At 40.9% G+C, this 25,580-nt stretch overlaps 1 protein-coding gene across 1 annotated transcript in view; it reads right to left on the bottom strand.

The window, feature by feature from the left end:
- Window positions 1-25,580, bottom strand: part of pamr1b (peptidase domain containing associated with muscle regeneration 1b) — a 151,957-nt gene that overhangs the window by 95,723 nt on the left and 30,654 nt on the right. The window contains exons 4-5 of the mRNA XM_043706264.1: window positions 6,998-7,112; window positions 5,748-5,965 (exon numbers count right to left, since the gene is read on the bottom strand). Of these exons, the coding sequence (XP_043562199.1) occupies window positions 5,748-5,965; window positions 6,998-7,112 (333 nt within the window). The remainder of the gene's footprint in view (window positions 1-5,747; window positions 5,966-6,997; window positions 7,113-25,580) is intronic.

Raw genomic sequence — 25,580 nt, 5'->3', positions numbered from 1 at the left:
AAGGCAGTCAGCATGGCTTTGTGAGGGGCAGGTCATGCCTCACAAATTTTATCGGGTTATTTGAGGAGGTGTCAAGACAGGTCGATGAAGGTCGAGCAGTGGATGTGGTGTATATGGTCCTCAGCAAGGCACTTGATAAGGTTCCCCATGGTAGGCTCATTTGTGAAGTCAGGAAGTATGGGATACAGGGAGATTTGGCTATCTGGATCCAAAATTAGCTGGCCGACAGAAGGCAGAGAGTGGTTGTAAATGGAAAGTATTCTGCCTGGAGGTCAGTTTTGAGTGGGGTCCTGCAGGGCTCTGTCCTTGGGCCTCTGCTCTTTGTAGTTTTTATAAATAACTTGGATGAGGAAGTTGAAGGGTGGGTCAGTAAATTTGCAGATGACACAAAGGCTGGATGTGTCATTGATAGTATAGAGGGCTACCGCAGGCTGCAGTGTGACATAGACAGGATGCAGAGCTAGGTTGAGAAATGGCAGATGGAGTTCAACCTGGACAAATGCGAAGTGATGCATTTCGGAAGGTCGAACTCGAATGCTGACTATAGGATTAAAGACAGGAGTCTTGGCAGTGTGGAGGAACAGAGGGATCTGGGTGTATAAATACACAGATCCTTCAAAGTTGCCACCCAAGTGGAGAGGGTTGTTAACAAAGCATATGGTGTTTTGGCTTTCATTAACAGAGGGATCGAGTTTAAAAGCTGCGAGGTTTTGCTACAGCTCTACATCCCTGGTGAGACCACACTTGGAATTCTGTGTCTAGTTCTGGTTGCCCTACTATAGGAAAGACACAAAGGCTTTGGAGAGGGTGCAAAGAAGGTTTACCAGGATGCTGCCTGGACTGGAGGGCTTGCCTTATGAAGAAAGGTTGAATAAGCTCAGACTTTTCTCTCTGGAGAGGAGAAGGAAGAGAGGAGACCTGATCAAGGTATACAAGATACTGAGTGGAATAGATAGAGTCAATAGCCAGAGACTTTTCCCCAGGGCAGGATTGACTGGTACAAGGAGTCACAGTTTGAAGATTTTGGGAGGAAGATATAAAGGAGACATCAGAGATAGGTTCTTTACGCAGAGAGGTGTGAACGCATGGAATGCGTTGCCAGCTGTGGTTGTGGAAGCAGAGTCATTGGGGACATTTAAGCAACTGATGGACATGCACATGAATAGCAGTGAGTTGGGGGGTGTATAGGTTAAGTTATTATATTTTAGATGAGGATTAAACCTCGGCACAACATCGTGGGCCAAAGGGCCTGTTCTGTGCTGTACTCTTCTATGTTCAATAAATGCGAGATTTTGCATTTTGATAAGATAACTCAGGCCAGGCCTTGGTGGGGCCATGGGGAGTGTTGTTGAACAGAGAGACCTAGATGTGCAGGTACATAGTTCCTCGAAAGTACTATCACAGGAAGACAGGGTGGTGAAAAAGGCTTGCCTTGCCTTCATTGGTCAGAGCATATGTTGGAACGTCATGTTACAGCTGTACAAGTCATTGGTAAGACCACATTTAGAGTACTGCCTACAATTCTGGTCATTTTGCTGGGGCAACATGGTGGCTCAGTGATTAGCACTGCTGCCTCACAACAGCAGGGACCTAGGTTCGATTCTTGCCTCGGGCGACTGCCTGTGTGGAGTTTGGACATTCTCCCCGTGTCTGCATGGGTTTCCTCCCACAATCCAGAAGATGTGCAGGTTAGGTAAATTGGCCATGCTAAAAACAAAATTGCCCATAGCTTTAGGTGCATTAGTCAGGGGTAAATATGGGGAATGGGTCTGGGTGGGTTACTCTTCGGAGAGTCGGTGTGCACTTGTTGAGCCGAAGGACCTGTTTCTATACTGTAGGGAATCTAATCTAAAAATATTAACATTTTTAAACTGGAGAGGGTGCAGAAAAGATTTATAAGGAAGTTTTTGGTTATAAGGAGAGGCTGGGACTTTGTTTCCCTGGAGTGTTGGAGCTTGACGGGTGACCTTATAGAGGTTTATAAAATCATGAGGGGCACAGATAAGGTGAATAGCCAAAATCTTTTCTCCAGGGTAGGAGAGTCCAAAACTAGAGAGCATAGGTTTAAGGTGAGAAGAGAAAGATACAAAAGAGACCTGAGAGGCAAATTTTTCATATAGTGCACATATGGAACAAGCTGGCAGAAGACATGGTAGAGGTGGATACGATTACAACATTTAAGACACATTTGGACAGGTCCATGAATAGGAAAGGTTTAGAGGAATATAGGTCAAATTTAGGCAAATGGGACTAGTTCAGTTGAGGAAATCTGGTCAGCATGGACTGAAAGAGCTGTTTCTGTGCTGTATGAGTCTATGAAAGCATACATAAGGTACACATATTTTGTGATCTCAGATGTGTTTTGCCTGTATTCTGTGGATACCTGGTTAATGCTATTACCATTTGAAGGGCCCTACATCACACTGAAGTGGACCCCTCTTCATTACAGGATGAAATACTGACTTTGCCCATTCTGGGGGTAGTGTCAGCTATTTTAATTTCCATTGCAGACTGTCAATGACCACCCTCCCGCAGTATCCCTTTTCCTTCCATTCTCTATCATATCCCTTCCTTCGTAATTATTATCCCCTCTGCATCTCAGCATGCCAGCTCTAATCTCACAGTTGGAGCCCCCCGCTTCTCTACTGCACAAATGTTCATAGATAACCCTATGTGACTTTTAGTGGACCAACCCCCAGGCCCATTCCCAAGTGAACTTTGAGAGACAGCACTAACTGATGAATGAATAAACTCCTGACTGATTCTATGCAGCTCCATAAATTACATAACCCAACTCTGCAGACCGAATGTGGGATTGACTTGGGCCCATTCCTCAGACTGTAGAGATATAGGGCCCCCATAACCTTGAACACCCTAAGTAACCGACTGTCTCCAAGTCCTTGGACGATATCAAACAATATCTTCAATTTACTATGCTAAGAAGCCCTGACTGAAGGCGCCAACTTTGACATAACTAAGGATTAATTCCCCTTCGACTTTGAGACATGGCCATTTGATTGAAGCACATGGTTAGCTTGCCTTGTACACTCCTTAACATGGTGCTGGTGTAACACTGATGCAGCACAGTGCTGTAGAGCTACACATCCACCACCTTGACTGACTGATCACAAACACGATAAGCTGCCTGATTTTGAGATTGTGCTGCAAGGCAAGGCAGAATTACTGTTAGAATCTAAGCAGATGCAAAGTGAGTGAGTGCTTAGAGAGTAAGCATTGAGCCCTGACACGCACACTGGTCCAATTCATGAGGTGGGTACTTGACCCTACATGCAATGTGTTCTGTCAACTTCATTGCAATTAAGTGTGCAGAATTGGAGTGCACAACTGTTTTCTAAATAGATCAGAGATGTGCCATGATGATATGATGAAACTGGTACCTGTCGAATGCTGACCTCCATGGATGGGGAGTTATGGGCAGGTGGTGCCCATGGAGGATGTCCTGAGATATTGGTGATGACTGGGTAAGATGGAGGCCCTGGAGAGCAAGTATGAGTTGGAAATGCCAGATATCCACACTGACTTTCATGTTGATATTTAATTTCTCTCCAGCACATGGGTGAACAGGAAAACACACATTGATGAGATTATGTTCTAATGGCCTACAAATGCACGTGAATAGACCTCACTGGTGAGATCCTCAACTTGCTGTTCAAAACATACTTACAGAGCTGGACTTCCTTTTCTTGACATAAAATATCCCATTTCTGGTGATCTCGCCATTTTTTTTCCCAACTGATTCATCGTTACCTGCATTGTTCAGGACCTGGGAACATTCTGCTCAAGGCTTGTGTTGCTTAATAGTTAGAACAAAGTATTTTGATTAAAGTGTTTAAGATATAAAAAGCTGCAAATTGTTTTCAAGAAGAGCCATATTGTACTTGAAACATTAATTATTTCTTTCACTTCAGATATTATGACTTTATATTTTTTGTTTGTGTTACAGAGAAGTTATTTCTTCTGTTTGTCCAGAATTGGGGGGTATAGTCTAAAAATGGGAGCCAACGTCGGTTCGAAGCAAAATTAAGTAAAGCATCTATAGATAGGGTAATGGTAGAAGTCTAAAACTCTCTTTAACAAGTGGCAATGAATGCTAAATTAATTGTAAATTTTCAATCTGAGATTGTTAGTTTTATGTTAACTATGGATTTTTTTGGAATATTGGGGAAAAACCTGTATGTGGTATTAGCCTACAGGTGGCAAAAAAGACTTGAGGGAAGTAATGTCCTATTGCTGTTCAAATGCTTCTAAAGGTTCATGGCTGTATGCTCCACTCTTTTTTTTGATGCGTACTCAGGTTTGCTGTGATGAAAAATGCTGCAGTATTGCCAGCCAGCTATAAGTGGTGCTGTTGAGCCATGATCCCTCAAACTATTTACCAACTGAGGAAAGCTTCATCACAACTTCAGACATTTCATCTCAATCAACTCAGCTGTCTTGGGTGAGGTGCTTTAACTTCTGCTCCCTAGTAATGGGGAACTTGCAACAGCTAATGACTGTGAGCCACACAAGACTTAACTCATATTCACAGGCCTTCATATTAACACAAGGCCATGGATTATCGGTGAATTTATCAGCAGAGGGCAGCATCACAAACACTTTTCTGCTGACTATAGCAAAAATAACCGAGAATTGATTAGAAGACAGTGACGGAAATGTAGCAATAGTGGAAAGTACAGCTAGAGATCCATGATCCATGGAAGGGGAGCACTGCATGTGAACAAAGGTTTCACTGAGACTGAGATGAACACTGGGGCTATGGAGCTGGGCTAAAGGATTCCAAAACTGCTCAGGTTGGGTGGTGATGGTTGAAATGGTGGGGAGGGGTCTTCTCCATTCTAGCTAATTCAGAAGGAGATCTAGACACTAGGAAACCTTGACTAGTTACAACACCCGCAGTTGGCAACAGAACCTCCCTGATGTTCAATTAATTTGTATGTCACCATCAGTTCACTACTTTGGTGTGCTGATTAGGCAATCACCTGCCACTTCTGGTGTCTTTGTGAATGGCCTGATTTGGATAAGCAGGTATAAGCAGAAGATTCAAGTGAGTATGTGGGATTTCAAACCTTTCACCCTTCTGTTTCTGCATGGGCTGGTGTGAAGTAAAAGACAGGACTTAAAATCAAAACCATTGCTTTGGTCCTGTTCCTAAGATTTGGTTTTTTTTCATCCATTCATGGGATGACATGGTCACTGGCTAGGGCAACATTTTATCCCATTCTTCACCGCACAGGAAGAAGGCCTAACTGCCACATGAATTTCTTTGAGTATCAAAAAGGATTTTGGCATCTGCAGATGTTCTCAAGGTATCCTCCTGCCTGCAAGATGAACCCTAAAATCAACACAGGGTCTGAGAAGGGCTAGAAGCAGCAGTGGGAAGCTTCAGCTGCAGTGGTTATAGTCTGGCTACAGTAAACTGACCTAGAAAGAAAGATGATGGCAAGGGAGAGAAGAAAGCTAATGAGTAGGCTGGGACAGGTGAAGACAAAAGGAGCAAGTGTATAGGAGAGGGTCAAGAAGAAAAGAAAAAAAGTAAAGGCAAGTGAAGAAGAAAGTGAAATGAATAAAAAGGGTAAAGTGAAAGAAACAGGCACGAGAGAAAGAAAGTAAGTTACAAATTGGAAGAAGTAAGAATGCGTGAATCAGAATGATTCTGGGCGAACAAATAACGTAGCAAGACACAAAAGTGAGGCAATACTTGATCTGAAATCTGAAAGTCTACATACCATCAACTTCCTCAAATGTAGCAAAAAATCCATCAAAGCTTTTATACCCATCAGATACAAATAAAATATGTAACGAGCTCCCAGTAGTCCTGATTGGGGGAGGCCTTTCATTTCCACAGAATTTTCCAACAACCCTGGAGTCAATGTTATCGCCATCACGGATTTCCACATAATCATATTGGCACATGTAATCGAACTCCAGACTCAGCATGGAGAATCTGTAACAGAGCAAGCTCACATTCTGAGCAACAACTTTCTGTGACAGACAGATACACGAGCAGTATTTCCCATGATAAAGTGACAGGCTCCTTATGTACTACTTTGAGTTCAGCAGCAAGCCCACTGGTTTCATTCCTAAGTTGTCAGCAGGCTCTTCAATGCCACTTCCCATATAAAAGTAGGGCTGTTTGCATGCCTGTACTGAACTCAGTTTATAAACCAGTGAAGAGTTTAGTGATGAAGTGCTGCAATACTGTCAGTCACTCTCCATTTGTTCATCAAGTCCACTAACACAGCAAAAGAAACTTGCATTTATTTGGCATCTTCAAATTGGTAAAGCATCACAAAGTGCTTTGCAGAACGTTGTCAAACAAAATTTGGCATATTAGGAGAGGAGACCAAAATCTTGGTAAAGGAGCTTTGATAGTGTCTTAAAAGAGTGGAGGGGAGGGGGGGATATAGAAACAGATAGTGAAGTAGTGAATTCCAGAGTTTCGGGTCAAAGCAGCTGCAGACATTTTCCAATGTCGGGAGCAATTTAAAGCATGAATGCACAAGAGGTCAGAATTAAAAAATAGTAAGTAGCCCAGAGAGGAGGTTACTGAGATAGAGAGAGGCAAGACCATAGAGTGATTTTAAAGCAAGGTTAAGAATTATAATTTAAGTATTAAATGTTCAGATTTTAAAACCCTGTCAGCAACTTCCAAAGCTTTGAATTAATTGGAAACTGGCAGCATTTGTTTCAAACAGAAGGTGGCACTAATTGTTCATTCATTAAATAGGTCCCTTGTAGTTCGAGATAGCTATATAGATCAGAATATTTTATACCTGATATGATCAATTCGTGTACCACAAGCTGTGCTTTTGATCCAGGATACTGATATATCAGAATTTAATGATGTTATCTCAGCCAAAGACATCTCACAGTTTCAAACAAATCAACCTTTCTGCCTCAAAGCTAAACCACGATAATGTCAAATATAACAGAAAGAAAATCTACAACTACACATAACAAGCCAAACTACGCTTACCGTAATTCAATAGCAAAACTGGAATTCACTGACACTGTCCATTCACAATGAGAGTTGCTGGGATATCCTTCCAGAACAATTTGCCCTCTTGAAGCATTTATAACAGCCCCACATTCTGGAAATAAAAAGAACATTGTTACAATCCCTGTAGAGACTGATAACATTTCAAAAGAGATGTGATTTTCCTAATGACTAATGGAAAGAATTACGAGACAAGTTTTCCTATTTTAAGACTTTAGGGTTAAGATTAGGGTTAACCCTATCACATATCACACCACAAATAATACTTCAGCCAAGAATCTCACAAAACAAAAGGAATCACAATCATGTACAATATAAACTACTCCGCAATCTCACTGACACACAATTCCTAAATTCTCCTACTAATTTCACCAACACATTTTCAGAGAGGTTGAAGCTTAAGAGGATGGGTACATTTAGACAGGATACTGTCTGCATGTCCAGATCCTCTCACTACAAATATCCTCAGGATTCTCCACCCAAACCAGCAGGCTCTATGACAGAGCAGGTACTCTCCATCCTAGCAGCTGAACCGAGGACTGCATTGAGACGTAGGGGAAGGAATAAATGCTCTGAAGGAACATAGGTAGCATGAGTGACACCACTGTAATCAAAATTTCACATCTGGAAATGTATATGCACTTTCAATCATGTTTGATCAATTGTCATTTTAGGCTTTGAATCTTGTTACCTAGCTAGCATATCAGTGTAAAGCAGCTTCCTCAAAGTTATATTGGCAAAGTGTTGCTTATGTCTGGAAGCATTCTGAATAGCAGCAAAATTTAGCCATTGTTGAATCTTTGTGCTCATGATGTAGAGGTGCCAGTATTGGACTGGGGTAGACAAAATCAGAAGTTACTTGACACAAGGTTATAGTCCAACAGGTCTATTTGAGATCATAAGCTTTCACCTTTACCTGATGAAGGAGCAATGCTCTGAAACTTAGTGATTTCAAATAAACCTGATGGACTAAAGCCTGGTGTTATGTGACTTCTGTCTTTATGCTCATAATTACAGACAAGACTTAGCATTTTAGATACCTGAGGCCAATAGTAATGTTAAAGTCTTGAAATAGATCCTTGCCTCCACTCATATTCTACACTTAGCCATAGTGTCACAGAGTCATACAGCAGGGAAACAGACCCTTCAATCCAATCAGTAGGTATCATACTAATGTAACATGGTACTGGACAACAACATGTTCATTTTATTGGCTATTCAGTGTTAGCATCCACGACAAGCAGCATGGCTTTCTATCAGGTCAGAAATGCTGGGAGCCAGTAAGTTCTCCCAGCAGCGATGAATTAAAAAATCAAAGATGTTGTGAGCTTCCAAGTAAGCACAAAGTCAGTGAATGCTAAGGAAAGCTAAGATCCATTAGCTACATCCTGTGCAGACGCACAAAATGGGCATATGTGACTGTGTACATAGAGACCTATCTGGAACATTACAGTGCAAGGTGTCAATGAGTTCCAAAGTGCAGTGGTGAAATTGTGAACTGTATTATGAGTTAGTCCAAGATTGGCCATAGTGATTACGTGCTGAGGCTGTTTTGTGGATGCCAACTTTCGTAGATCAAAGCTAGTGGCAGTCACTACCCATGCAATGTGCAGTGGGATATTGGTGATTGAACCTGAAGATGGAGACACAGAAAAGCATATGGCGAGCTGTATCTGCCAGTTAACCATTTGGACTCTCAAGTAGAGATTTGACGCTGTCTAGTTTCTCAGGAGGTCATTGGTGAATTGTGAGCTGTGTAAAATGAAGCAAGACTCACCTATATTGACATGAAAATAAAGTGCTTGCTGCTATCAAGATTTGGAATTCACTGCTGATACTAAGGAGAAAAATCAGACATTTACCCTCGACATTGAGAATCAGGTTTCTCGTTCTCGAACAATGCTCCCGCATTTCTCACCGTTGCACGAGCAACTCCAGGGCTAGGAGAATTACATTCATCTTTCACACTTCCTGGTCCCTGTTCCCTACATCCTATCTCACTGTTTATCACTCACAGTTACACTATGGGCCCAAATATTCGTACAACCAGAGAAACATTTCAACAGCAGTGTGTGGAGTTGACCCTGTCTCCACCTGCCAGTCTGACACCCACCATACAACACTTCCTCATTGCTAGATTTAACTCCACAACTCCCACTGACTCCAATCTATGCTAAGTAATCCAACACTTACCTGGCACCCTGACCCTTTAAAAAACTGCAACCCCAACCCCATATTTAGCTTACACACTCATAGATTCACAGAGTCATAGAGATGTACAGCATGGAAACAGACCCTTCTATCCAACTCATCCATGCCGACCAGATATCCTAACCTAATCTAGTCCCATTTGCCAGCACTTGGCCTATATCCCTCCAATGGGCAAAAGTGAGGACTGCAGATGCTGGAAATCAGAATCTAGATTAGAGTGGTGCTGGAAACGCACAGCAGGTCAGGCAGCATCTGAGGAGCGGGAAAATCGATGTTTCAGGCAAAAGCTCTTCATCATATCCTTCCAATTCCTATTCACATACCCATCCAGATGCCTTTTAAATGTTGCAATTGTACAAGCTTCCACCACTTTCTTTGGCAGCTCATTCCAAACACACACCACCCTTTGCATGAAAATGTTGCCCCACTTTTATCTTTACCCTCTCACCCTAAACCTATACCCTCTAGATTGCCCCACCCCAGGGAAAAGACTTTGTCTATTTATCCTATCCATGCCCTCATGACTTTGTAAATCTCTATAAGGTCACCCCTCAGCCTCTGATGCTCCTGGGAAAACAGGCCCAGCCTATTTAGCCTCTCCCTATAGCTCAAATCCTCCAACCCTGGCAACATCCTTGTAAATCTTTTCTGAACCCTTTCAAGTTTCATAACATCCTTCTGATAGGAAGGAGACCAGAATTGCACGCAATATTCTAAAAGCAACCTAATCAATGTCCTGTAAAGCTGCAACATGACCTCCCAACTCCTGTACTCAATACTCTGACCAATAAAGGAAAGCATACCAAAAGCCTTCTTCACTATCCTATCTACCTGAGACTCCACTTTTAAGGAACTGTGAACCTGCACTCCAAGGTCTCTTTGTTCAGCAACACTCCCGAGGACCTTACCATTAATTGTATAAGTCCTGCTATGACTTAACTTTCCAAAATGCAGCATCTCACATTTATCTAAATTAAACTCCATCTGCTATTTTTTAATCCATTGGCCCATTTGATCAAAATCCCACTGTACTCTGAGGTAATCTTCTTCACTATCCACTAGACTTCCAATTTTGGTGTCATCTACAAATTTACTAACTATACTTCCTATGTTCACATCCAAACCATTTATACAGTGGAACCAGCACCGATTCTTGTGGTACACCACTGGTCACAGGCCTCCAGTCTGAAAAGCAACCCTTCAGCACCACCCTCTGTCTTCCACCTTCAAGCCAGTTCTGTATCCAAATGGCTAGTTCTCCCTGTATTCCATGAGATCTAACCTTGTTAACCAGTCTCACATGGGGAACTTTGTCGAATGCCTTACTGAAGTCCACATAGATCACATCCACCGCTCTGTCATCATTAATTCTCTTTGTTACTTCTTCAAAAAACTCAATCAAGTTCATGAGATATGATTTCCCATGCACAAAGCCATGCTGACTATCCCTAGTCTGTCCTTGCCTTTCCAAATACATGTAAATCCTGTGCCTCAAGGTTCTCTCCAACAACTTGCCCACCACTGATGTCAGGCTTACCAGTCCATAGTTCCCTGGGTTTTCCTTACCAGATTTCTTAAATAGTGGTACCATGTTAGCCAACCTCCAGTCTTCCAGCACCTCACCTGTGACTATCGATAATACAAATATCTCAGCAAGGGGCCCAAAAATCACTTCCCTAGTTTCCTACAGAGTTCTAGGGTGCACCTGATCAGGTCCTGGGGATTTATCCACTTTTATGCTTTTAAGACATCCAGCATATCCTTCTCTGTAATATGAACATTTTTCAAGATGTCACCATCTATTTCCCCACATTCTATATCTTCCATGTCCTTCTCCAGTGTAAACACTGATGCAAAATACTCATTTAGCATCTCCCCCATCTCCTGCGGTTCCACACATAGGCTGCCTTGCTGATCTTTGAGGGGCCCTATTCTATCCCTAGTTACCCTTTTGTCTTTAATGTATTTATAAAAACCATTTGTAATATCCTTAACCCTATTTGCCAAAGCTTTCTCTCTTTATGCCCTCCTGATTTCCCTCTAAAGTATACTCCTACTGCCTTTATACTCTTCTCAGGATTCTCTTGATCTCTCCTGTTTACAACTAACATACGCTTCCTTTTTTTTCTTAACAAAACCTCAATTTCTCTGGTCATCCAGCATTTCCTATACCTACCAGCCTTTTCTTTCACCCTAACAGGAATACCTTCACCCTTTCACAGTAGCTTATAAGAGGCTCACTGAGCTGCTGCACATTTAATATAGTACACTGACTTCTGCAGAACGGGCTATGAATTCAATGCCAATTCTCTTCAGGACTGTAGTTTGTGGACAGATTCTTAACAGGAGGGCCTTGTTCAGGAATTTCCAGCACTGAAGCCATCTAACGTTAAGTGGATAAGTTTTAATCCAATCATGGATTAAAATATATTCTGATAGGACTATGTAAGTCATTGTTGCACATTCTCCATTTCTGTTTCAGTACTTTCATGATACCCCTTTTGATTTTGAACATTTGGCTCTTTACTCATTTGTCGCAGGCACTGTTTCTACTTCTAAGAATTTGTGGTGAGACCAGATTAGCTCACTGCTGTGTGTGGTTATATTTCATTAGCATTTATTCTGGAGATCTTAACTCCATGGAGAATATTGATTGATCTCAGGAGAAACAGTAAACATTGACCAAGTTTAGGAGAACCATACAAAAAATAATATGGTTCCTGATAGTTCCTGATAAAGGGCTTATGCCCGAAACGTCAATTCTCCTACTCCTTGGATGCTGCCTGACCTGCTCTGCTTTTCTAGCACCACACTCTTGACTCTGATCTCCAACATCTGCAGTCCTCACTTTCTCCTAGTATGGTTACTATGGCTGAATAAACTGTTTAAGGTTACTACACAAAGGGAGGTCTGACACACAGCATCACAATCTCTACCTAGGTAGGACAAGGAGGCGAGCCCTAACTTCACACCACCCAGAACAGGGAACAGACTCTACCATCAACAATCTGATCCCACAAGCCATTCAGCTAAGTGGATACCAAATGAATCCAAATTCCTGTGGCAACATACACTTCTCACTATTATATTTTAACCTGGAGTGATGGATATTGATGGCAGAGACTTCAAATCTTTTTCTATGACAAGGCTGCCCAGGAATTTTACTTGCTTTTACTACCTGTCATTGATATATATTAGCAGGACTTACTTACAAACTGATGCTCAATTTGATTTGTTGTCTAATGACACACCTTCCTTGGACATCAAATCCTGATGTGTCACTTGAAACTGGAGTTTCAGTGGCAGAGGCAGTGATGCTGCATATTTCAAGACAATTCTTCACTGTAGCCGTTTTGAGACAAATACACTGTAGCTTGGCTGGCATCCCATTACCAATAACCCTTTATTAACAAATGCATTGTCCTGAGTCAGACATTCAAGCTTCCAATATCCCTGACATTCATCCTTTTATGTCAGCCAGGGCTCAGAGACTGGATCTGATTAACAGTCCCAGTCAGGGAACTCATATTCTATGAGATCCAGCTGGCTGACCTTGTTACAAATACCACAGTTATCAGATAAACATAAACTTGAGTCCATATACTGAGGCAAATAATGTTCATATGGTTACTTGGAATTAATAAATTGTAGAAACAGTTATGAGGAACAAAATATTTGAGATCAGAGTTACTGGGAAGAAATAAACTTCAACACAGTTACTGGGGATGAAAAAAATTACAGGACAGATTCTGGGGGACAATTATGCTATAGCACTTTTATTGGGGACACATGAACTCAACTGTACTTACACAGCATTACAGCATAATAGATAATAGTAAAGGAACAGCCCATTCAGCCTAACTAATATTTAAGTTCTATTTGAGCCTCCTCAATCTTTCCTAATTCTATCACAAAATTTACTGACATTCTACCCTCACTGTTAGCTTGATGTTCCACACCACATGTATTGATTATTGCAAAGTTTGTGAAGGTTTGTAGCTCAGGTTGAGGTTTAGGGTGTAGGATGTGGCTGCCAGACTACTAAGACCTCTCGGAATCCTAGTAGCACACAAACCCACCAACACTCTCAAACAAAAATTAACAAACTTAAAAGACCCAGTACAACCCATGGACAAAACCAATGTCATCTACAAAATTCCATGCAAGGACTGCCACAAACACTACGTAGGATAAACAGGAAGAAAGTTAGCCACCAGGATACACAAACACCAGCTAGCTACAAAAAGACACGACCCTCTCCCCCTCGTAGCCCTACGCACAGATGAAAAAAACCACCATTTCGACTGGGACAACACATCTATCCTGGGACCGGCTAAACAAAGACATGCCAGAGAATTCCTAGTGGCCTGGCACTCCAACCACAACGCCATAAACAAACACATAGATCTAGATACCATTTATCAACCCTTCAGAAAACAAACAGGAAATGACATCACCACAAACCCCAGGAACCCCCATCCAGGACAAACATATAAATAGAAAGCAGGAGACAACAGCTTCGCTTCACTTGGAGGTAGCCACTGATGATGTTACCTAGCCAGGTAATGAAACGTCTGGATATTAAACCTACAGCTCAGCGAGCAAACCTACACCCTAAATGTATTGATTAATTCAGCCATGTCACTCAATAGGCTTCATCTCACTATTTCTCAACATCTAGCTCAACCTCCCATTCCCCATTTCACCACCACACTCCCCATTGCTTCACACTACTTGTCTTTGGTCCTCACTATATTTTTAATTATTTCTCATTTCAACTTACCATTTTGATCTGTCATCACAATTTCATTTTCACTGTTTCTCACACTATCTCACCACTTCTGACAACTCATCTTTGTTTTCTCCTGTCTTTTCAAAGCTTCCCACTGTCCTCACTATTTCAGATTTTCCATCCCATAATATCTCAGCAATCAAGAAATGTTTCAATCTTTCTGATTCCTCTTCTCATTATTTCTCATAATCACTTTTATTGTTTCTCACCATCCATCTTGTTGTGAATCATACATCTCATTAAAAGCAATTTTCTCTGTCTTGGAGGTGACATGAGTAGGGATGGGAAAGGTACAAAATACAGTGAGAATGAAAAATTAGATTCCAGACATCAAAAGTGTTCCCAGTTTTCCCCTTAAGTCATAAATGGGGACTTCAGCTCACCATTGATCAGTGATTATCCTATTTCTATATATTCATTTCAATTTAAATAGAGATCAGAGAGCTCAAATTCCTGACAGATAAATCAGAGTGTATAATGTTATTGTAGCTTGCTGAATATTTGACACAGCCACCTTGCAAAAGCTTCTTCTGCACATGCCCGTACATGCAGAATGGCCACCGTCCTCTTCAACATTCATTCACGCAAGTCTGCATCATTGAATTACCAGCCTCACCACATCACCTTCCATACTCTGGGATCAATTCACACACCACTTTAAGCCCTTAAACATTTTACTTTGGAGGTCAGGGACACCTATAACATGTATGCTTCTGCTAGGTTGCTTTGTATCCAGGCACAGACAGACACACTTCATGTATCTGCACAGATTAGATCATTTTCTAAGCACTCCTTTACTTTACTGCTTACTTGGAGGCTGTCAGTCTTTGCTTTCTTAAGGCACACATAGGTGAGGGCAAACTTGTGATGATGAGGAGCACTGAACAGTCAACTAATCAGTCAGAGAGGTAGAGTCTCCATGCAGCACCTTACTTTGTGGGGCTGGAGTTGGGTGCTGGGTGTGGGGGTGGAGGGGGGCAGGCACAGACCAAGTAGGTATTTGGAGCAGGGGTGAAGGAAGAAGACATCAGGCAGATGGGATAAAAGATGGAATAGGGTCTGAGGGCAGCAGGCTGCCAGGTCTAAGTTGGTGCGTGTGCATGTGTATGTGTGGAGTTGGATGACAGGTATCAAGTTCAACATGTGCACAGGGTCTTGGGTCCACAGGTGAGGTGTATAGCAGACGATTTGTCAACGCTATGAGGACAAGGGGGATGGGGAGAGTGTTATTATTATTATAGACAATAGGTGCAGGAGTAGGCCATTCTGCCTTTCGAGCCTGCACCACCATTCAATATGATCATGGCTGATCATCCTTAATCAGTATCCTGTTCCTGCCTTATCTCCATAACCCTTGATTCCACTATCCTTGAGAGCTCTATCCAACTCTTTCTTAAATGAATCCAGAGACTAGGCCTCCACTGCCCTCTGGGGCAGAGCATTCCACACAGCCACCACTCTCTGGGTGAAGACGTTTCTTCTCATCTCTGTCCTAAATGGTCTACCCCGTATTTTTAAGCTGTGTCCTCTGGTTCGGCACTCACCCATCAGCGGAAACATGTTTCCTGCCTCCAGAGTGTCCAATCCTTTCATAATCTTATATGTCTCAATCAGATCCCCTCTCAGATCAGGGTGATCATGCCAATGTAGTGGGAGATTTTAAGTCTGGGATGGAGGCTCAGGCTAACTGGGGAGGGTGGGAGGTGGCAAGTTGCAGAACGCACTATCTCACTGTTCATCTCACTTTTCCAAACACTCTCCATTTTACTGTTTCCTACACCTCACCTCTGTTTCCCATGGCCCAACACACTTTGCTACACACATTTCATCTGTTCCAAACCCCTTATGCTTCTCACTATCCATCTCACTGTTTCCCAACCCTCAGACTCACAGCAGTCTATAGTGCAGAAAAAGGCCCTTTGGCCCATCAAATCTGCAACAGTTAAAAGCAGCCACTTAACTATTCTAATCCCATTTTCCAGCAATTGGCCATAACCTGTATGCCTTGATTTCGCAAATGTAAATCTAAATACTTCTTAAATGTTATGAGGGTTTCTATCTCTATCACTCTTACAAGAAATCAGTTTCAGATTCCCACCACCCTGTGGGGTGAAAAACAATTTCCTCAGATTCCTCAGATTTCCTTAAATCTTTGCTCCTAGTTTTTGACCCCTTCAAAGGAAAGGTTTCTTCATGTCTATCCTCAGTCCCTCAATTTTATACATCTCAATCATGTCCCCCCATGTCTCCCTGTACCCATTTCACTGCTGCGTACTCTTCTCGTATACACTTCTCATTGTTCCTGCTTCATACTATCCTTCTCACAGTTTCGGTGCTCATGCCTTTCCTTCAATTTTAAATGTTCAGTCTTCAAGTAAGACTGCCAATTAATTGTTTTTTTTAGAGATGGAGTGAAACCCAATTAGCTCGCTGCTGTGTCCTGTTACATTTCATTAATATTTATTCTTGAGAGCTCAACTCAATGGAATAAAGAGATTGATCACAGTAAACATTAGCCAAGTTTACAGGAAACCAAATAAACTGTGACATGGTTATTGCGGATGCATAAACAGTAGCAGAAGACAAATAAATTGCACACAGATTCTCGGTGCAAATAAATTTTACTACAAGCTTGATGGATAAATAGGTTTGGGGATGAATTAATTCACGTTTGATGACTAGTTATAAAGAATGTGCAACACAGCTTTGGGGAAGAGATTAAGTGCTGTACCTTTTACTGCTGCCAAATTAGATTTACTTAGAATTATCAAAAATGTACAGTGCAGAACCATCCCATTTGACCCAAGCATTCTTTGCTGACATTTATGTTCCACTCAAGACTTTGCTTTTTCTTCCAGTAATACTCATGTAAGATTTGACTCGATTAGCTCACTGATGCATATGATTATATTTCAATACTATGTAATCCTGGAGAGCTAGGGTCAGTGGGGAAATGCGATTGTTCACAGGAGAAACTAGCTAAATTTAACAAAAAACAAAGAAACTGTAGTGGTTACTAGCAACAGATAAACTATGGGACACTCAATAGGGAAAAATAAATTATACCATAGTTAGGAGGGAGAAATAAATGAAGCCAAGTTACAAAGAACAAATAAATTGTAGCAGACTGGAGACAAATTACCTTGAGTACAGATGCCAGGAACAAATAAATTTGAGAACAAAGTACAACTTGCGATTTTTGAGAAGATTTGTAGCTCAGGTTGAGTTTCTGGTTGTAAGTTTGTTCGTTGAGCTGGAAGGTTTGTTTTCAGACATTCTGTCACCATACTAGGTAACATCATCAGGGAGCCACCAGTGAAGCGCTGGTGTTATGTCCAGCTTTCCATTTATGTGTCTTGGTTTCTTATGGTGGGTGATATATGTATCAATTATGGTATGATATGTATCAAATACGTAACAAGTACAATGCATGAACATTGAGAATTCTAAAGATTCACAAACTTTTTGAATGAAGTAATTTCTCCTTACCTCAATCCCAAATAATCACACTTGTGTTCTAATATTCCTCAAAAACTGGAACTCTCAGCATCAAGCCTATGAAGTCTATTGCAGAATCTTGTATGTGACAATAAGATCACTTTTCATTCTCCTAAACTTCACAGAATATAGAACCAATTTACTCAACCTCTCAACATAGTACAAACCACTTAACCCAGGGAACAACTTAGTGAACCTTTGTTGTGTCACCTCCATTGCAAGTATATTACCCTTCCTTAAACATGGATACCAAAAATATAAGTTGTATTCTAGATGTAGTCTTACCAAAGCCCAGTATATTGTTCCAATACTTGCTTATCCCTGTCCTCTAATCTCTTGCAACAAGGACCAAATGCCATCATCCTTCCAGTGTTTGCTATACCTGCTAGAAATGTGATTGGATCAAAGAAAAGGAAACAAAGTGGGTGAGCCTTGTCTGAAATGAAAAGATCAAGATATGGGAAAACATCACCTCCCATGATTCGGAGACTTCTTAAATATTTCCTTTAAAATAGGACTTTCTGGTGCATTATTTCAGCAACCTTTGAATAAATAAACTGGCATTTCTCAAGACAAAATTAACCCAGAAATTAATCATTCAGTATGTATTACATGAACTGCAGCAGTTCAAGAAGGCAGTCACCACTCGCAACTAGGGACAAGCAATAAATGCTGGCCAGGCATTGACATCCATATTCCAAAAGTGAATTTTAAAAATTACAAATAGTTGCTTAGTAGTGCAGAACTTGAGCATTGCTGGAAAAAGGCATACTTTGTTGAGGTTTGTTCTCTTACACTTATCAGAACATTACACAATTGCAATTCCTCACATGCAGTAAAGATGTTGGTTTTCCCCTTGAATTGGTATTCTTCTGAATTGTATTGATGAATCGAAGATGATATATGTATTTAAATATTACTGAAAAAGGAATATGTTATTACCACTGATTGACAATGAACCACAAAGTGAAAGAATTTTTAACAGTAATTCTTCAAGCTGAACAAATTCCTGTACAATCATTTGTTGGGCCAAATGGCCTGCTTCCAAATTGTAGGGATTCTATGATTCTAAGTGCCTAATGTAGTCAGTACATAATACTTCAAACATCCTTCCCTTTCAAGTTACTTTAAATATAATTAGTAATATACCAACCATATTTAGAACTCATCCCAAGAACTTCCAATTCTACCTTTCTACATACACAAAGCATCAGGAATTTAGCTGTAAACTAGACTGACCTTCTCTCCACTGTTCCTCGCCTCTTCTCTAAACTCTCCCTCACCTTTTAAGTCTAACTTACCACCTTCTCACCAATGTTATTCCAATCCCAAGGTTAGTGCATCATCACTCCATTTACTGATGCCCCTACAAATACTGTCCATTTCTCTCCTATACTATGCTTGCTGCTAACAGACTCTATTGTACTTCATTGGAAAGAAACATTCTGTGATTTGAAGAGCAGCAGGGAGGTGTATTTGTCTCAGCACTAGAGTATGTGTAAAATATAAAAATAATAAAATGGAAGTGGTAAAGAAAAGTCACATTCTTAACCTGCATACTAACTTTGAGTTTCTTGTATGAACACACAAGCCTCTCAGAGGATCAACATTTATAAATTTCATATCTTGCAGATAAATTCTGTTTTTCTACTTTTTAAAATTCATTTATATCTTGGTTTTCTATTCTAACGCTCAAAGTGAGTAAGTTCCCTATATTGTACTCTAACCGCCATCTTGCGCTGACTTATTTAACCTAGATATCATCTTTGCAGTCTTTCACTGTATCATCCCCATAGCTTACTTATCTTTCCACCTAGCTTTGTGCCATCAGCCCACATAGATGAAGAAACAGAGACTACTGTATTTTAATTACTGATTTGTAATTTCTAAATAGCTGAGGACCTAACACCGCTTGTCGTACTTCACTAATTTCCACCTATCAACTTAAAAACGCTCTATTTGTATCTTTGCATTTTGTCTATTAACCAATCTATTATCCAAGCTAATTTATTACCTCCACTTCTATGAGCCTATTGACCTCTTATGTGGGTCCTTATAGAATGCAGTTTGGAAATACTACTGCTGCTGGTTCCCCTTCATCTATCCTACTGGTCACATCCTGAAAAGACGTTAATAATTTTGTCAATCACAAGCTCCATTCTATAAACCATATTGCTCGTCTAAACATACAAACTTTTCTAAATGGATTGTTAATGTTTCCTTAATAATAGACTTCAGCATTTTTCAAATGAGTGATGTTAGACTAACTGGCCTGTTCTTCCTTGTTTTTCCTCTCTTGTTTCTTGAATATGTTTTAAGTGTCAATTCTAACTTCTGATGGTATAACTTCCAAATCCGAGGAATTTTGGAAAACCATAGCTAGCACATCCACCAACTCTGCAGCTATTCATTTTTCAATCCTAGGTTTTCATGTAGGCCATCAAATTTGTCAGATTTTAGTCCCTTAACTCTCTCTAGTACTTCATCTCCGTTGATATTATCTACCTTAATGTCCTAATATTTTTAGACATGAAGTTACTCTCTATTCTGGTAAGAAATTTCTATAGCGAAAACAAGCAAAATGGGCCAGATTTTCTCAGAAATGAAGGTGGAGATTCTGTTGTCCTTAGTAAATGACAGCTGGGACCTGATCAATTTCTATTAATTCAATTTTCACTCATAGGGGAAAGAGATAGTCACAGAGATAGTGGATGTGCGAACTATGATTTTCCAAAATTCTTTAAATTTGGAAATTTTTCCATCCAATTAGAAGGTGGAAAATTACATACAGCTATTCAAGGAACAAGAGAGAAAATCAAGGAACGATAGGCTAGTTAGTTTAACATCAGCCATTTCAAAAATGTCAAAATCTATTATCAAGGAAACCTTAATCCATTTAGAAAAGTTTGCAGGATTACATAAGCAATATATTTTATAAAAGGGAACTTGTGATTGACAAAATTATTAATGAAACTTCTAAATTATAACTTGTTTGGGCCATTTAAATTTGTTCCACCTTGGGCGATTGTACGTGTGGAGTATGCACATTCTCCCCATGTCTGCATGGGTTTCCTCTGGGTGTTTCGGTTTCTTCCCACAGTCCAAGGATGTGCAGGATTAGGTGGATTCCCCACGGGAGATGCTGGGTTACAGGGATATGGTAGGGGGCTGGGTCAGGGTGGGAATGCTCTTCAAAGCGTCGATGTGGACTTGATGAGCTGAATGGCCTGTTTCCACACTGTAGGGATTCAATGAAGTACATGCAGTGTGCATTTCATGTCATAACGGTAAAGGTATTTAGGGATAAATCACAAGTAGAAAAGATATGCTGCTGTCAAGTTATTTAAATGTCTTGCCCTTCACAACCTGAGAAATCATGTCTGCATGAAAAAAAAATCAACAGTTTCAATAATTGACATAACATTTATTGCTTTTGTTATGGTGCTGAAAGTGGATTACTTTGTGAAATAATCTCAAGGGTCTCAGGCAAAGTTAACAATAATTTATTTTGCCAACATATTGGCAGAACATAAACCAGAGAATTCCCAAAGATAGAACTCTGACTTCAGCAAGAAATCTGAGGTATTTATAATTTGGAGGCACCAGTGTTGGACTGGGGTGTACAAATGTAAAAATCACACAACACCAGGTTATAGTCCAACACCTTTATTCAGAAGCACTAGCTTTCGGAGCGCTGCTCCTTCATCAGGTGGTTGTGGAGTATAAGATCATAAGACACAGAATTTATAGCAAAAATTTACAGTGTGATGTAACTGAAATTATATATTGAAAAAAACGTGGATTGTTTGTTAAGTCTCTCATCTTGTAAAAGGACCATGTTGGTTTCAGTTCTTTCATATGTAAATCCCAGAACTTTTTTAAAGTTACATTCTCAAGTGAACTTTAACAATAGGTGCCATTTTGGCCCAAATAATGCATTGAAGGTGTGAAGTACCCTGTGTGAGGCTGTCTATGCTCCAATGTTCAGACTGATTCCATTTCTAAAAAAAAGGGATTCACAGAACCTTACATGGATTCAAGCAGTTTTTGAGCAAAATAAAATGAAATTCCATAAGTACAAGCTCACCCCACAAACTTATATCCGTGTGTGTATGCATGTACTTGTGTGTGAGAGGGGATATGAGTTCTGTGTGAGAGTATGTGAATGTGTGAGAGTGGGGTAAAGTGGTATAAGTCTATGAGAGGGTGTGTGTGTGTGTGGGTGATAGTGTGGGAATGTATGTGTGAGCATATGAGAGAGAGCTTGTGTATGAGAGAAAGTCTGCATGAGGGCATGGGTCTGTAGGAGAGTGTGTGCGTCTGGAAGAGTGTGTGTGTGTCAGTCTGTAGGAGTGTGCATGTGTGTGTCTGTAGGAGTGTCTGTGTCTGTGCGTATGCACACACATAGACACTACTACAGACAGACATACACATCTATAGACAGACATACACAGACAGACAGACACACACTCCTTTAAACCCATACACTCATGCAGAACTTCTCTCATACATAAGCTCTCTCACACGCTCACATGTACGCTCCCACACTCACACACCTTCTCACAGACTTATACCGCTTTACACTCACACTCATACACACACACACACTCTGTCACAGACATCCAAACCCTCCACGCGCGTGCGCACACACACACACACGTCTGTGGGTGAATTTGTACTGACTGAACACTGGGGCACAGACAGCCTCACACAGGGTACCTCACACCTCCAATGCATTACCTGGGCTGACATGGCACCTTATTCTTAGAGTTCACTTGAAAATGTAACTTTAAAAAAGTTCTAGGATTTACATATGAAAGAACTGAAACCAACTTGGTCATTCTAAAAGAGGGCTTATGCCCGAAACGTCGATTCTCCTGTTCCCTGGATTCTGCCTGACCTGCTGCGCTTTTCCAGCAACACATTTCCATTCTAAAAGACAATAGACTTAACAAACAATCCAGGTCTTTTTCAATATATAATTTCAGTTACATCAGACTGTAAATGTTTGCAATAAATTCTGTGTCTTACGATCTTATACTCCACAACCACCTGATGAAGGAGCAGTGCTTGAAAGCTAGTGCTTCCAAATAAACCTGTTGGACTATAACCTGGTGTTGTGTGATTTTTAACTCGGTATTTATACACTGGAAATGATGCAGACAGTACATTGTTAGGCAAACACCTTGTTTATCACACATTCTAAAATGACAAAAGTGCCTAACATCTGCTCCCAGCCATTCCCCTTTCTTCTTTTAGAGCCTGCGCTTTTTCCCATTCTTCACAAAGGCCCACTGCTTCTTCTTCATTACTAGAGGGGTCAATAACCAGGGGCATAGATTACATGCAAGAGATAGAAAGCTAAGAGGAGAACTGAGGAGAAATTATCTCACTCAGACAATGATGGGAGTCACTCACTGAACTCATTGCCTAAAAGTGTGTGATGGATCAAAAATTTCAGAACAGATAATTTAACATTTCACCTATGTTGCAATGGCCTCCAGGGCTATGGCCAAGAGCTGAAAAATGAAATAAATGCAGTAAGAACTTTGTTGATACAATGGATGAAACGGTGTCCTTCTGGGATCTAAGCATCTATTATTCTATGATTTTAACTCCAGGCCATAACTGCAGAAGTTCCTGAGGCTAGTGTCCTTAGCCAAGCATCTTCAGTTGCTTCATTAATGACCTTCCTTCCATCATAAAGTCAGAAGTATGAATGATCACTGATGATTGCATAAAGGTCCATCATCATTTGTGACTCCTCAAATACTGAAGCAGTTCACACCCAAATTCAGAATGAACTGGACAATATTCAGACTTGGGCTGACAGGTGCCAAGTAACATTCTAACCACACAAGTGCCAGGCAATAACTAGCCCCAACAAAGAAGAACCTAACCATCACCCCTTAAAATTCAACAGTATTACTGTGTCTGAATATTCAGCCTCTCACTGGCCATGGCATTTATGTGGCTGATTCAGTTGTACTTCAGTCAATGGTGACTTCCAAGATGGTGATGGTGAGTAATTCAATTATCACAGTGTTGTCAAACATCAAGGGAAAATGATTACATTCTCTTTGATTGGACATGATTGCTGCCTATAACAAATGTTGAACAAACGTTATGTGCTACGTTGTTAGTCTACTTGAATATTGTCCTGGCCTTGCTGTTTATATGGGTATTGGCAGCTTCTGAGGACTTATGAATGGAACTGAACATTGCAGTCAAAAGTGAACATTTATACTTCTGATCTTATGCAGTAGGAACCATCATTGATGAAACAGCATATAATGGTTCAGTTCAGACTGCATTGAGGAACTACTGCAGAACTCCTGGGGCTGAGACATTTGGACTCCACCAACCTGTTTGAGCTAAGTATTACTCCAGTCAGCAGGAAATTCTCTACCCGATTTGCAGCAAGTTAACATGGCTACATGATGCTAAATTCAGTCTAACGTTAGCACTGATGTCAAGGGCAGTTCATTCTCACCACAGCTTTGAAAAGCATTTAGTTGTCTATATCAAAAGGTCTGCAGCTGAGTGTTTTGGTAGAACCCAAATGAGTGTCAGTTAGCAGGTTTTGGTGCAGAAGCTAGGTTTTCTAGTACATTTTTCATCACTCTCCTAAGCAGTAATTGGCCATATTGTATTTATCTTATTTTTCTTGGATAGGATATATCTGGGAACATTTCCACAGTATTGGATAGTTTCCAGTGTTGTTTCCACTGAAACAGCTTGGCTAGAGAAAAGGCCTGACCTGAAATGCAACTCTTCATCCGGAATATATCAAGGCTCACATCCTTTTCTATATCCTGTGTACTGAACTGTTTCTTAATAATACATGCAGAGAATCAAATTGGTTAAAAAATGACATCTGTAATAGCGGAGACCTCAGGGAATGGATCATCCACTCAGCCTCTCTAGCTGAAAATGATTCTCAGTACTTCGTCCTTTTTGTTTGCACTGATGTGCTCAGCTTCATCGTCATTGACAATGGGGATATTTGTGCAATTTAGAATAAGCCCAAAGGTAAGGAGGGGTGTGTGGTTTCATATTTGGGCCAAGTTTTGACAGGCAAGACTTCTCTTAGAATCATAGAACATAGAACATAGAACAATACAGCACAGAACAGGCCCTTCGGCCCACGATGTTGTGCCGAACATTTGTCCTAGCTTAAGCACCCATCCATGTACCTATCCAATTGCCGCTTAAAGGTCGCCAATGATTCTGACTCTGCCACTCCCACAGGCAGCGCATTCCATGCCCTCACGACTCGCTGAGTAAAGAACCTACCCCTAACATCTGTCCTATACCTACACAACCTTAATTTAAAGCTATTATCCTCTGTGAGAAGAAATGCACCGTCACCTATTGATATGAACAAGAGTTGAACATAGGGGCTCAGGGAAGAGTGAATGGCCACGATATAAAGGCAATATTTGACTGAGGGTGTCATCGGGACAACCTATATATTTGAGCTGAATGGGAATTAGGTGTAACCTCCCGACTCGTTGGGGTCTTTCAGAGTACAAAGAAAGATGCTTGAGATCAATGGTCGACAGTCTTCTCAGTCCCCGGACATTTCTTCAGGAGATCCTTAGGTTAGTTCCTTAGCACAAACACCTTCAGCTGTTTCATCAATGTCTTTCGCCATCACAAGATCAGAAGTTGGGAGGGTTACTGAAGATCACACAATGTTCAGAACAATGTGCCCCTCACCCCCTCAGCTCCTGAACCAATCTGTGTCCATGTGCAGCAAAACCTGGACAAAATTCAGTCATGTGCTGTTAAAGTGCCTGTGACATTCATACAACAGCACGGACAGATACTGTACATTTCCACAGTTAAAAGAGAAGCTCATTCAGCATCTCAAGCTTGTTACGCACTGATATTTGGAAGCTATTCAGCCCATCGAAATTACTGATCAAGAAGAGGGACAACACATTCAATTCTCCTGCCTGTTCCAAGGAAGAGGTTGGGTCTGGTCAGCACATCGAGCTGTTAAATAGGAGCAGGCAGAGCCCAATCAGGCGCTTGAACCTATTCCATGTAACCAAG

The sequence above is a fragment of the Chiloscyllium plagiosum genome, chromosome 16, assembly GCF_004010195.1.
Source record: "Chiloscyllium plagiosum isolate BGI_BamShark_2017 chromosome 16, ASM401019v2, whole genome shotgun sequence".
NCBI classification, from domain to species: domain Eukaryota; kingdom Metazoa; phylum Chordata; class Chondrichthyes; order Orectolobiformes; family Hemiscylliidae; genus Chiloscyllium; species Chiloscyllium plagiosum.
Note: the sequence above shows the minus strand (reverse complement) of the source record. Positions and strands in the feature narration are given on the sequence as shown.